This window comes from Atractosteus spatula, chromosome 3, assembly GCF_055471065.1.
Source record: "Atractosteus spatula isolate fAtrSpa1 chromosome 3, fAtrSpa1.hap1, whole genome shotgun sequence".
Taxonomy (NCBI): Eukaryota; Metazoa; Chordata; class Actinopteri; order Semionotiformes; family Lepisosteidae; genus Atractosteus; species Atractosteus spatula.
In genome coordinates, this window is record NC_142708.1 from 26,675,928 (window position 1) to 26,689,429 (window position 13,502).

The following is a 13,502-nucleotide window of genomic DNA, read 5'->3' on the forward strand; positions in this document are numbered from 1 at the left end:
TGATTTTATTGATTAAGAAATATACAAATAAGTCAAGCAGGTAGCTGCGTCAGTATGCTTAGGCTGCAAAGGAGTAAGTAAAGGCTTATTCCATGCTGAAGAAATAAAGTGACACAACGTTTCGACTGCGGAGCCTTCCTTAGGTGCGAATAAGTCAAAGTGCCTTGTTGTGGTTAAATTAGATAATAATATAACCACTAAAACAGACACATTCTAGTCAAAGGCCCGTAAACAGTGTTTCTCCACGTAAACAAAAGGGCATGTCATAGAGTTCCACACATGAGGTTTGCTTTCCCTAATCTTCTAGTAAGAAGGTCATTGTGACAGAACTCACAATTGACAGTGCCTGCTCTTGCTTTGGAAGTTTAGAGCACTCATGTTCCTTGTGTCAGAGCTAATGGTCTTGTCTTCTGGTGCACTGTGATTGCGTGTCCTGCCATGGTGGTCTGGCTGGGGTCAAGGGATGCCAGTCTGGTGCTGCAGCTTCTGCAGAGTTTAGAGTGTATGAGTGTGTTACAGGGACATCACGCCCCTGCATGGTTTAGAGAGCTCCAATCCCCCTTGACACTGGACAGTTCTTCCAGTAGAGTGGGTTTCCTGCTTGTTTGGTTTGTGTGTAGTGTGCCAGGTGCCCGTGATTGTAGTTCAAATTCTGTTGCCAGCCATGTACTTCACATGGTCATATTGAAGAAACCTTCCCTACGGATAGTGTGCTAAAGATTAAAACAGTTTTTTTGTACACCTGCCAGATATGTTTAACCCATCATTAAGCCACCTTTTCTTGACAGGCGTGGCTTCTCCCTCTTTTCTCTGTTTTATTCCTCTCTTTTTCTTTTTTCCACCATACAGTAGCACTGCTAAGGGCTCACGCGGGTAGAATGAGGAGACAGAATTGAAACTCGCTTTTATATGCTAAGGCGTATTGTCTGTTATATAGCTCCACCTAGTGGCAGTTATGTAGAAAGCAACTATGAATCCCACCGAGACCCATAAGAAGCTGTTCTGAAGCATTGCACCTGTTTTATGAGCTGGAAACATGCCTTAAATGGGCCGGTAGTGTCGAATGACCTACTAGGCTGTAATAATATTTATGAAATTCTAGGCTATATTTTGAAGAAATAATTTGTCTTTGCAGCTACAACCCTCAATGAAACAGATAATTATGGGTATTATTGCAAGAAATTACAAAAATGGGCAGAAGTTTGTCCCCGAGATTCCTCATCAACTGCATCTCTTAAATTATTCCATTTAACCAACAGTATTTTAAACTGCGATATACTGCCTTCGGTCCATGGCTGTTGTAATTGCAGCAGGAGGGAGACTGTCTTCAGCAATTACAAGTGAATTGTAGGATGGCAAAAGAAAGGGTGTTTTTTATCTACACTACCCTCTTTCAATTATATTGAGACTAAATTAGCAGAACAGTGATATTCTTTCAGAACACTACCTGCATGACAGCACACAGGATGGGGTAGTGTAGTAGGTGACACTCAGTACACCGGTCAAGCACGTCATTGTCATGCCCTCTGCAGCTAGAGGGTGCTCTGTGTCGTCTGCTGTGCTGTGTATGTCTTGAGAGAGAAACAAATATCTAAGAAATGTACATGTACATAACTGTATGGTGATAAACTCCTCTACTCTCTAACTGAATCAGCTTGTTATTGGCTGAACTGGACCTCTTCCAGTTGTTCAGGTCCCACTTCTTTAAAGAAACATTGAAAACCTGCACACTGAAAACATTGACACACTGGCCCTCCAGACTCAGGATTGAGGAATTCTGTCCTAATGCCTAATTAATATTGGAAAATCATTTCTGGCTGCAGGTTCGTGAGTTCAATGGACGGCACTACGTGATGGAGAAGGCTATCACTGGGGATTTTGCACTAGTTAAGGCCTGGAAAGCAGACCGAGCTGGAAACATAGTGTTCAGGTAGGAATCCTATCTGATGTTCAAGTGACCATCCTGAAATCCATCAGAATTTGTGATTCCTAGATTTGATATTTAGATTGTTCTTATTTTTTCATGCCTTACAATGAGCTGAAAGCTCTGATTGTGTTTGCTACACACATAAAGAATAACTCTTCTGATTTAATAGTTTTCTGCTTTTGGAATGTAAGAGAAAAATAGAAAAGACATAGAAAAAGTAAGAGAAAAATAAGATTCTAAAAGTAGTCCTTGTTGATATTTTACTTAAATATTTGTTATCTGTCTGTATTGTAACTTAAAAGACACCTCTGTTAAATCAAATAAGGAACAAAAGTTAGGATAAAAAAATATGAATTACTTGCTTATTCTAGAAAGTAAATTGTGCAATTCATAAAATCAACTACTTTGCATTAATGAGTTTTGAGGAGGGTTAGTCTCCTTAGTATAGTGGTAAGAATATAAACTAATATTTTTTAATTAAGGGGTTTAAACCTTTCACTATTGCTCATGGGAACATAATTTAAATAGAATAACTGTAGATTCCTTCATCACACATCACTGAGAAAAAGTTAAGTAAGCAAGGACTTTGTATTTTCCCATACAACATAAAGATACCCTATGATGAACATACAGTATCTAAGCAACCCAGTTGAGTAGACAAGGAGTTAAAAACTGAAGATGTCTATAATTTCCTCCTCGCTCTTGTATAACATTTTGCTGCCACACTTAACCATGATTATAACCCCAGGCAGCAAACAGAATCTTGTTTAAGCACATTTGCATGTAAAAAGTGCTGTTAAGACCTTTACAGACTGTAGTTTTTGAGTGCCACTTTGCTTTTTTTAGGAGACAGATTCAACATTTTTATAGCATTCTGAAACGCAGGATTATGCAAGCATTTACATTCTAGCTGTACAAAAAGAGGAAAGTAGTGTGATAATAAGTGTGTGTATTCATTTTTTTTCCTGTACAAGATTATAAAATCTCCAGCTACTGTATGTTATCAGAAAGCTGGAAATACAGTACACTTGTGTTTACCATCTACTGCATGTACATCTTCTTTAAGTTAACATATCTCCATTCAGTTCACCACAGTGCAATAGCCTACAGTACATTGAATATTATACAATGTCTTTGACGTTTCTCAGCGTTTATAATGGTCTTTCAGAAAATGTTTCAGTTGTAGACCATTGTCACATAGTTGTAGATGTACCTGAGGTAGAAGACAAGTAAATTAATCTTCTAACCAGAATATATGCAGCTTTATTCAAACATCTTGTTATTAAAGGGTCATAGTACCTCTTTAATGTGAGTAGCTTAAAAACTGAAGATATCCCTCTCTACTATCCCCTATATGACAGTTTTCTGCAACATTAAGCTAGTTACATTAAGCTGTTTGCAAAGTAATATTTAAAGAGGAGTGCATTATTATTAAATATTTATTATTATTAAAAGTGCAATATTATTAATCGTAGTAAAATTATTACTGTTGATATTATTATTATTATTTGGAATATTCTGACTTTTTTTTGTATTTTTTGTATTTTTGTGTTTACTTTAATGTTTCAGTTATTGTATTTATTAATGTAATGCTTCAGTTTTGCCACAAGAGTTCAGTATTTATCTCAACTCAAAAAAGATAACTACAAGGAAGGAGCATTGATAGAGATTTGCTCCTTGGTTTTTCTTTCTTCAAACTCCCATACTCACCAAATTACTTTTCTGATCTTGTTTGTTTTCCATTTATTTAATTGTATTCAGGAAAACAGCAAGAAACTTTAACCAGCCCATGTGCAAGGCAGCCAAAGTCACAGTAGTAGAGGTATGTCAAGTTCTCTTTGTATCTTTTAGGTTTCTCTTTTACATTTCAATGAGTACTGTATACTTGCTTCACTGCTCTGCAATATGTTGTTGGTGGGAATTGTATTTGCTGAATCCCAATCCTTCTCTGTTCCTGCTGCTGAGATACCCCTGCTCAGTGATGTTGAATGGAAAACACTAAAATTACAATTGGGTCAACTGTTGTTTAACTGTTGGGTCAGCTGTTGTTAAAGGAATTTTTACTTGAGTCTTTTGTTTGTCTTTGTCATTTTACTTTTCCACTTACAGGCACTGGACTATTTAAGGTTTATTTTTATACTTATATTGTATCGTGAGTCACAACATTTTCTAAAGCCAGAGATTTTCCCTTTAGAATTTCATGTTGTTTTATAGTAGTAGACATTTCATTCCAGCAATTGAGCCATGAATGGCCTATTGAAAGGCATTGTTCCTTATTTTCTTTAGCAACACATACTTTCCTGATAAAAAGCAATATTGAGTCAGTATCATTTCTACACTGTAATAGAAACTGAATAATAGAAACACAAGCATGCAATGTTCACATTACCAACCCCCAAACCCTGAAGTATATATTATAGTAATTTGAAGACGGATGATTTCTTGTTATCCTGTTTCAGTCATTTAGAGATTTTTGTTGTATGTTCCGTATGTAGAAGAAAAGGAAGATACATTGTAGAAATCACCAGCACCATATCTATTTACTGCCTTCTCAGATATTATTATTTGCTTTCCAGGACAACTTACATTATACATATATACAAGAGTTATTGTGCTTCTGAAGAAGAATCATACTGATACAAAAAGGAAAAGATAAAATGAAACAAGAAGGCTAGTACAAACTGGAAAAACAACAAAACTGCCATGCAGTCAAAATGAAACAGTAACCGTTACAGTAACAGGTGGTGTCCATACAAAGCAGTAATATAAATGCCCAGTTGGTACATATTCCAGGTTCACAGTGAGATAAAAGTGAGTTATTGAAGGATTAAGTCGAGGGCTGAGACATCACAGGTGGCGTATAAAAAGATGAACCTTGAGTGGCTCCTGAAAGGTATATTTCATGAAAGGTGTCCGAATGACATCTGTTATGCCATAAGGCCTCCAGACGTGGGCTAATTACACAATCTTGACAACACAGGGGATTATTACCACTATAACAGGGCCATTATACTGAAAGAACAGTCTGTTGTCCCCCTTCTTAATCTCCTACAGCAGAATTAATACCACCAATTACTGGATCAGAGATAAATCAGCCCTGTACAACATGTGGTTGGACCCAGGGCTAAAGTCACTGTCTTGGGCACAAGTGACAAATCTAAGACAGATGCACCAAACATAATGAAGCCTTGGAAGTAAACAGCAGAAAACCTTTTCTTCAGCTTTTATTTCTTGCTGTTTGCAAATTGACCTCCTCCATCTTCCTTCCTGAGTTTTGAACATTACAATCACAGTTTATTAGCAGTGTATAAAACAGGTTTAAATACTACTCTAACTGCTTATGGTTTCTTTATATTGGTTCATTATGGTGGAATTAACTTTCCCCAAACAATCATTCATCAGTGATAATTAAATTAGATGCTGATCTCATGAAAAGACAAACTAGGCCCAAACAGTCAATGTTGTAATAATCCTATAATGAAATAATGAAATAATCCTACCATTTAAAATTATAATTTATTATAATGCCTATCAACACTATCAACACTCTCCGAATTCAGCTCACAAATGAGTACAACATAAAAATAAAATCTACACTACTGTACCTACTTTTTAATTGTAATGTGAAGATGCATTTTTAAAATGTGGTTTTTTTCTAAATACATGATTTCTATTTAGTCATGACATATGAGTGATCAGAAACCAAGAAAGTTTGAACCTTTAAGTGAATTATTTTTTCCAGGCTTTTTTTTAGATACACAGTATAAACAAAAATGTGCCCAATTAAAATTTCCTTGCATAGAAAATAATAGAATAACAAAATCTAGACAAGCAAGCAATGTTTATGGACAACTATACAAAAGAAAGTGCCTGTTTGATGTAAGTCTTTGAAGCTTTTTTTTTACATAATTTCCAAAATGCCTTTGTTTTATGACTAATGTGCATTTGAATAAAAGCTTTCAAATATTGCTTTTTTTTGTTTCAAAACATAAACGAGCAGACAAAAGACACATCTGAAGACATGAAAAGATGTCCCAAACACCTGCATTCTATAAATTAATACATTCTCCAGAAACCATCATTTTATAGTTTTTTATAATTTCTGACTCATTGTTACGTATACTGGGAGGCTTCTCACCTTGAAAGGTACTCTGTGTTGGATGGCATTGGTAACCATTTTGGTCCTCCTTATTCATCTAATTGAAATTGTCTTATTTAGGTAGCAATTTGATGAAGCTGCTTCCTAAAGGAATTTTCGACCGGAGCTCTATGATACTGTCCTGTATGGTCACATTATAGAGTGTAAGGAAGAGTATATCATGAAAACTTCTGAATCTTTTTGACCCAACCAGTTTCCTCTGGATGTTTTAGCTCTAGCCCTGGCCTTATTATTTTCAAAACTCCCAAGAGATTGCTTTGCTGATAAATAGTTTCAAATCTTTTCTTTTTTTTTTCTTTATCAATTTGATTGCAGGAATTTCTGGTTGCTTTCTATTTCTTGGAGTGTTGTGAGGGCTTTCTATGTTTTGTAGTGCTGCAATAAAAAATAAATGATAAGGGTTTGGCATTATTGCTTTTGGTGCTGCCAAATGCAGATTCTCTCCCTCCTTTTCCTGTTTATTTCTTATGTGTGTCTGCAATGCGATACATTTCCAAATGTCTACCATTTATGTGAATTAGGAATAGCAATCTGTGGAGGTACAGCACTGAAAATCCCCGCCCTCCCAGTTTGTGTGTATTCCTCTACAAAACTGTAATGTCTTTAATTCCTCCTGGTTTTAGTTAAAAATTAATCTATAATTTTGTGAGATCTGTAGGTTATATTATATTCTGGCACATGTGGTATAAATTAGACAGCTTTATGCAATGTCTAATGAGGTAACTATGTGAGAGTAAATTCTAAATCTTCCTAAGGTAGTCAACTGGTACAGGAGTAAGTGACAAATCTGCCACATAGAGATTCTTACATAACACACTCTTGGCTAAATTGCTTGGCTTTTTTGTATTCTATTTTTGAACTTCTTAACCAGTGTCTAGGTTACCTGCCATCTGTAAATTGCTCCCTATAAGCATGTGTGACTCTATGTGCACTCTTAGATGGACTGGTGTCATTTCCAGGGTGCAATCCTGGCCCGTTCCTGCTGGGTTGGGCTCCAGGTATATCACTGTCCACTAACAATAAAATGGTTTTCAGAAAATGGATGAAAGGAATTGGGGGAAGTGGACTTACAGTATTCTTCTTATAGGCCATACAGATTCAATAAATATTTAGAGAATCTTCCAAGGATGCTACATTATGCGACTCCAGTTGTAATGTATAATAAATAAAAAGCAGTTCAGGTGGGAGAAGAAAGAAAATACAACGTTTCTGTGGAGCCTTCTTTGGGTGTGTCTCCACAGCTGAAACGTTGTGTTTTCTTTCTTCTCTTTTCAGCGTGGAATAAACCTATTACTAGTTCCTAAATAAAAAGTATGTTTTGTTGGTTGTGATATTTACCTAAGAAGCTAATGTTTAGAAAACAACTTTTTGGATCAAAATGGCATGTCCTTTTCAGTCTGGTCTGTACTTTAAACTTTAGAGTCCTGCTAACGTCAAGCTTTCCCTCTGAAAAGCCTCCAGCTTTTGCCCCTTTTTGAAAATCTTTACTTCCAATACAAAACAGACAGTTACAGCAAACCCTTGGTTTAATGGACTTCGCTTTACTGGACTTTGGACTTAATGGACAGAATCTGCTAAAGGGGAATTTTGTCTGTGAAATCAGAAATATCAGACTTTCCCCACCATTACAAGGAAAAGTACATATGACAAAGTTAAAAATAAATTCTGTATTGGTTTAAAATTCAGGAATATCAATGATGCCCTATAGGGGAAGGCCAGTTGATACGATGAGTATTTACTTGGGTTGTATATGTTTTAGCAAGTTTTATACGGTATATTTCCAACACATGAAATAAAGAGCTTGTATATTTATGATGAAAATGGTACAGGAGAAATTTTTATTGACTCTGTTGTTTGTAATTATGAAATAATAAGTCAGAGATCCAAGAAGGCATACTTTATATGTAGTGTCAATATATTTTATATATATATTATATAATAGTTTGTTTTGGGGATGGAAAAATGCCATTCTATTTAATGGACATTTGACAACAAATGGACATGTATTTTCCCCCCATTGAACTGAGGGTTTACTGTATTTCATTATTTTAAATCAGACATCAAACACCTATTGTAAAAAAACACTTCCCATTCTAAAAGTAAAAATATACAAATAAATACTGTCAGATTTGAAATATGATTCGGATTTCACCTAGGTGTTAAATTACCGGGACGTTTTAATGTACTGTTCTTAAGGATCAGTGCATGTCTGTGTTGCTTTTATTTTCTCACAAGTCCTGTGCACAGTGTTTATTCCGATGGTTTCATAGATCAGTACTGTATTCTTAAAATGTCTTCATTGAAGAGGATGTCAGTCATTATGTTTGATGGAGAAAGAAATAGTAAGGACATAATAGTTACTTGAACTGGTAAAAATGTCTACAATTACCAGACAGATTTCGTCCTGTTCCCTTTCAGAGGAAAGAGGCCTTTTAGTTATGTACTGTTCAAGTGAATGTTGTATGGTAATGCTTTTTGATTTGACAAGCAAGAGCACATAGAATTATTTAAAGTCTAATGCCAGTTCTGTACGTTAACATTGAAGGTCTTTGTTAGTTACTGTATGCTTGTGAAACAGTCTAAATTATGAACATGGGAAAGTGCTTCACAAAAAATGCCATAATTAGCATTCAAAAAGGCAGTTTAGATAACAAAATGTTAAAATTAGTATAGTAGTTGTTGGGTTCCTAGGCAACAAGACTCTGTACTTACATTTGCGATTCCTGTTATCTCAGATATAATGCTTGCCAGAATGCATTCTGGGACAGAGCAGATTGATTTGCAGTTATTTGGATCATTGTTAATACAGAGTGGAGCTGGTCTTTGCTGTATTGTTAAGATGGCATGGAAATGAAATGGTTTCCAGGCATTTTTAATTGAGTATTGATGAAATCTGTCTTCAAAGGTCTTTTTTTCTGTTCAATTTTAAAACGCAAGTTACTCATCATTGGGTTTGACAGGACATTATGCACACAGATTTCCATAGCAATGCATAGCAGAGACCTTATGATAGTAATTGAAACACAGGGCTGGCACAATGTTTTCACACCGGAATTAAAAAAAAAAGCTCCACTTAACTGTTTGAGCCCAGTGCATCCTTCCTGATGACAGATCAGATTGTTAATTTTCTTTTGCTAACCTTGCTGCTTAAGAATCAAAGAGCTGCAATGGAATGTGGTGATCACTGATACATGTTCTCTCTGTTAAAGTTTGTGCGTGTGTGTCTGTGATATGGATCATATTTTGGGCTTGTCTTTTCTTGTGGAAAAAAGGGTTTCGTAGGATAGTTATAGCATTTGTGTGATAAAAGAGTGGATACTGATAATAGAATTTGTCGTAACATACTGTATGTCTGACTTTGCTTTCAGCCGTTTTACATTACTGAATGAAATTATTCTCCCTCTTGAGTGGTTTTAGTCGTGCTGTTTGGATTCAAACCTTCCACTTTTCTTTTCCATTTGTTGTGTTATTTTCTGTTAGTCACCCAGATTGGTTTTGACTTAATTAACTGCTAAGGAGGAACAGTAAATTGGATTGAAAGTACCTTGAGGCTGGAAGCTACCTATATTTGCATTACTCAAAGCTAAAAACTAATTTTAAAGCCTGCTGGCAACTCATCACACATCCCAGTGTGTTTCTAAAAATATCCTTGTTTTTGTTTTGCAGGCCAATCCTTATTGACTGTTTTTATAATTTAATGTGATGTAAACTTGTTCAGAGCAACCTTGTTCAAATGACAAGAGACATTAAATTTGTTAAAGACTACAGAATAATTAGGGTTTTGGATGGAGACATTGCACTAATTGTTCAGGAATAATTAGTAAAAATATTCATAATAAATTATGGATGTATTATATGTCATCTTTGTACCTGTCTCTCTGGTTATTGTATCACCTTTTAAGAGCTTCAGTCAGCTTCAAAAACACAGCTTCTGTGGCAAGTGTGCAACGTATTTTTAGAATATCCAATATTCATCATTCATAAGGGCCACAGTAGTCACAACTGAAATCTTTACCTGTTTTGTGATCAGCAAGCTGTGTATCGTGCATTTAGCTTAAGTACATGAACAACAACAGCCACTGAAATGTTACGTTAAGTTCAATATTACATTAACAAAGGGATAAAATTGTGCTGTACCATGAGCAGAAAGTTTTATGCTGGATCTCATAACTTCTGCATTACCATCTTACAATATGTTGTGGATGCATGTCCTGACTGAAAAAGAGTGCTTTAAAGCTCTGAAAATGGGAGAATTATATGAAACAAAACATGTTATTAGGGACTATGTGGAACCAACTGATTAGAAAGCTGACATTTCAGTGCCTCTCATTTTATGAATGTTGGAAAATGTCAGACTATATCAGTGTTGGGAGTGTTTTTTCTGAGGTACACCGTCTAATGGGTCAAGCCTGGGAACCAGAGAGCTATACAAAAAAAAACTCAGCTGCGATGTAACTAAATAAGGTCTCTTTTCCTTTCTCCTGCGGTGCCAAAGGATTTTTTCTACTAAACTTGACTTTTCTGACTTCCATACACATTAACAAGTGAGATGCCTCGTTTACCCAATGTCCTCTGCTATAAGGGAGGCTAGTATTATCATACTGTGACGTTCATTTTGGTTTCAAAGGATTGGAAAAATTAAAACAATTAGGAATATATTATTTAAATCTTTTGTTGGCTAAATGAGAAATATACTGCCATAAATATTGACCTTACAATGTGTATTCGTGAAGCTAGTCTCATAATAGAAGAGGATTCTGAGAATATAGTTGTTTTAAGCGCTTAATGTACTTTGAGAAAGTTTGTGGTCTGAACTTATATTAGTGTTCTGCCTGTAACGATGAGATACTGTAATTAAACTCTTTTTTGACCCACATTCACTCAAGTGTATAAGCATATAATTTTGTATATTTAGGTCACCAGCCATTACTTATGAAAGCTTTGCAAATAGTAAGATAGAAATTTTAGAGGAGATGGCCTTGATCTTCTGCTTTAGTTTAAGGCCAACACAACTTTATATTAAAAAAATGTAATGTTCCTTCTCACCTCAAAGTAAAACACATTTTGTAAAAGGTAATGCATAATACATTGAACACTATCATGTATTTACCTAGGTAAAATACAGTTTTAACTCCTCTTTACCAAAAATAAGTCACACACCAACTTAACAATGTTATTTTCTTAGACAATTTGTCTTCCCAGTATTTGACATTCATGGAGGCATTGCATGTCTTTTTCGTCTTAGAACTCTATACTGTATTACTGTATATACGTTATTCAGGACGGAAGTAATAACAATTTGGACCAGGTAATGTGTTATTGCTCAAAGTGTTTTACAACAATCAAATTAAAACTATCCTTAAGTGTACAGAGAGTGATCAACAAGAGATCCCACTAGTTGGAATCTACAATAAATTAGGAATCGCAAAGCAATCTTATTTTTGTGCCGTGAGAATGTCACATTTATACGATAAGTCCTGCGCACTCTAGGAAAAGGGAACCCACACTAGAAAAATGAGGCTCACGCTAGAAAAAATGGAGTGGACACTAGAAAATGTCCAGTAATTATGGAATTGCATCATCATTCTTCATGCCACTTCCAGGCTGCAGTCACGTCCCTCATCCTCAGTTACATGCTGTACTTCTGGGACGGTGGAACCTGGCGAACAGTGTCTTATATTTTTCATGTTATTTGAGAGTTTTTACTTAGCTAAATTTTAGAAATTCCCTGCTTTTCAGTTCCTCTGCAAAGCTGATACCATTGCGTTGAATTATATTTACCTACTGTGTTAATGCTAAATGTTGACTACTTTTATCATTACGATTGTGTAGTACATACTAAAATTAAGAGTGTTTAACAAGTAGAATGAGTTTTGTTTAAGTATTTTAATTAATTCCAGTTTGCATCTGTAAGAAAACATAAAGGTACAAGTGGAATATCACTTTTCCTAGGTTTTAAATTAATAATAATACTAATTGCTTACATTTATATTGCTCTTTTCTGGACACTCAACTCAAAGCACTTTACAGGTAATGGGGACTCCCCTCCACTACCACCAATGTGCTGCCCTACCTATCCCACTAAATACTGTACAGTAGGTCCTAGAACACAGCAAATGTCTGCATTTTGAGGGAAAGCCAATATGAAACCTTCTCACTAAAGTTTAAAATGGGGTTCAGTGAATCACATTTTTAGACTGAAACAGTTAAATGCCAGCCTAAAGGTTTATTGTATTTGTGAGTTTGGAACGTGTTTTTGAAATGATCTTCTGAATAAAAAGATCTTTCAGGCTGAACTGGGGTTAGGGTTAGAAGAACCAGTAAATGTTGGCTGCACTTATCATTATGTACAGTATATTAAACACCAAAAGTAAGATAGTTTTACAGGTACAGTAGCAATATTTTTTTACCAAGCATTTCAATTAATTCCAATTTAGTATTCTTTAACCAAGAAACATAATACAATGTATAAATCCTTTTGCATTGGAGACAAATATTGAGAGAAATTGCACAATATCTCCTTTGCTACATTTCAAATACAACAGTAATACAACTATGCCTTCAACAAATACCTGCAGTTTGTGGGAAAGCTAGCCCTAACCCTAGTTCAGCTTTATCCTCTGCCTTTCTTGAATGCAAATCTTTAACCTTCTTCTCACTTGAGTTTAAAATGTGGCTCAGAGAAACAACAAAATGCCAATTTAAAAGTACATTGAATTTATCTACTGTAATAATATTGAAAGTGTTTGTTTCATTTATTTGAGACACAGGGTAGAAATTATGTATCTAATGAATGAACATATCTTGCAGAATGAGATAAGGTTAGGGTTGAAGAACCAGTTAATTTGAGCTTTACTTACAGTATCTTGTTTTTTTTAATTAAATGCCTCATTGAGTCCTCGTGTTGAAATGGTCCTATGAATCAGTATGCTTTTCAGGCTTACCTAACGTTAGAGTTAGAATAATCAGTAAATTTTAGCTTCAATTATATTTGTGGTGTGGTTTATATATGCTAAGAATATGAGTTTTAGGATTATTTTTTTCAAACTTTTGCTTTGAGTTCAGTTCAGACAATAATTACTATAAAAAGTAACACAAAGTAAATAGCCTTTTCCATCCAAACAAAAATGTGAAAAAAGCAAAAAATTACCTTTCATACATTTAAAACATATCCTAAAACACCGCCATGCCATCAACAAATGTCTGTTTTTAAAATAGCTAACCCTAACCCTAGGTCACACTTATCGCAAGTGAATCTTAAATTAACCAGTCATAGGAGTTGAAAATGTGTATCAATGAATCAACACATTGATCTTAAATAAATAAATGCCTGCTTAAAATTACATTTGGGGAGCCTAACTAATATTTATCCAGTTTTTAATGTATTCAGCTCAATTTATTGGTTTCGTATTCATG

General features: G+C 35.0%; 1 protein-coding gene across 1 annotated transcript in view; it reads left to right on the forward strand.

Annotated features, from left to right (window-relative positions):
* Positions 1-13,502, forward strand: part of oxct1a (3-oxoacid CoA transferase 1a) — an 80,829-nt gene that overhangs the window by 14,446 nt on the left and 52,881 nt on the right. The window contains exons 6-7 of the mRNA XM_088911001.1: positions 1,824-1,930; positions 3,689-3,749. Coding sequence (XP_088767127.1) covers positions 1,824-1,930; positions 3,689-3,749 — 168 coding nt within the window. The remainder of the gene's footprint in view (positions 1-1,823; positions 1,931-3,688; positions 3,750-13,502) is intronic.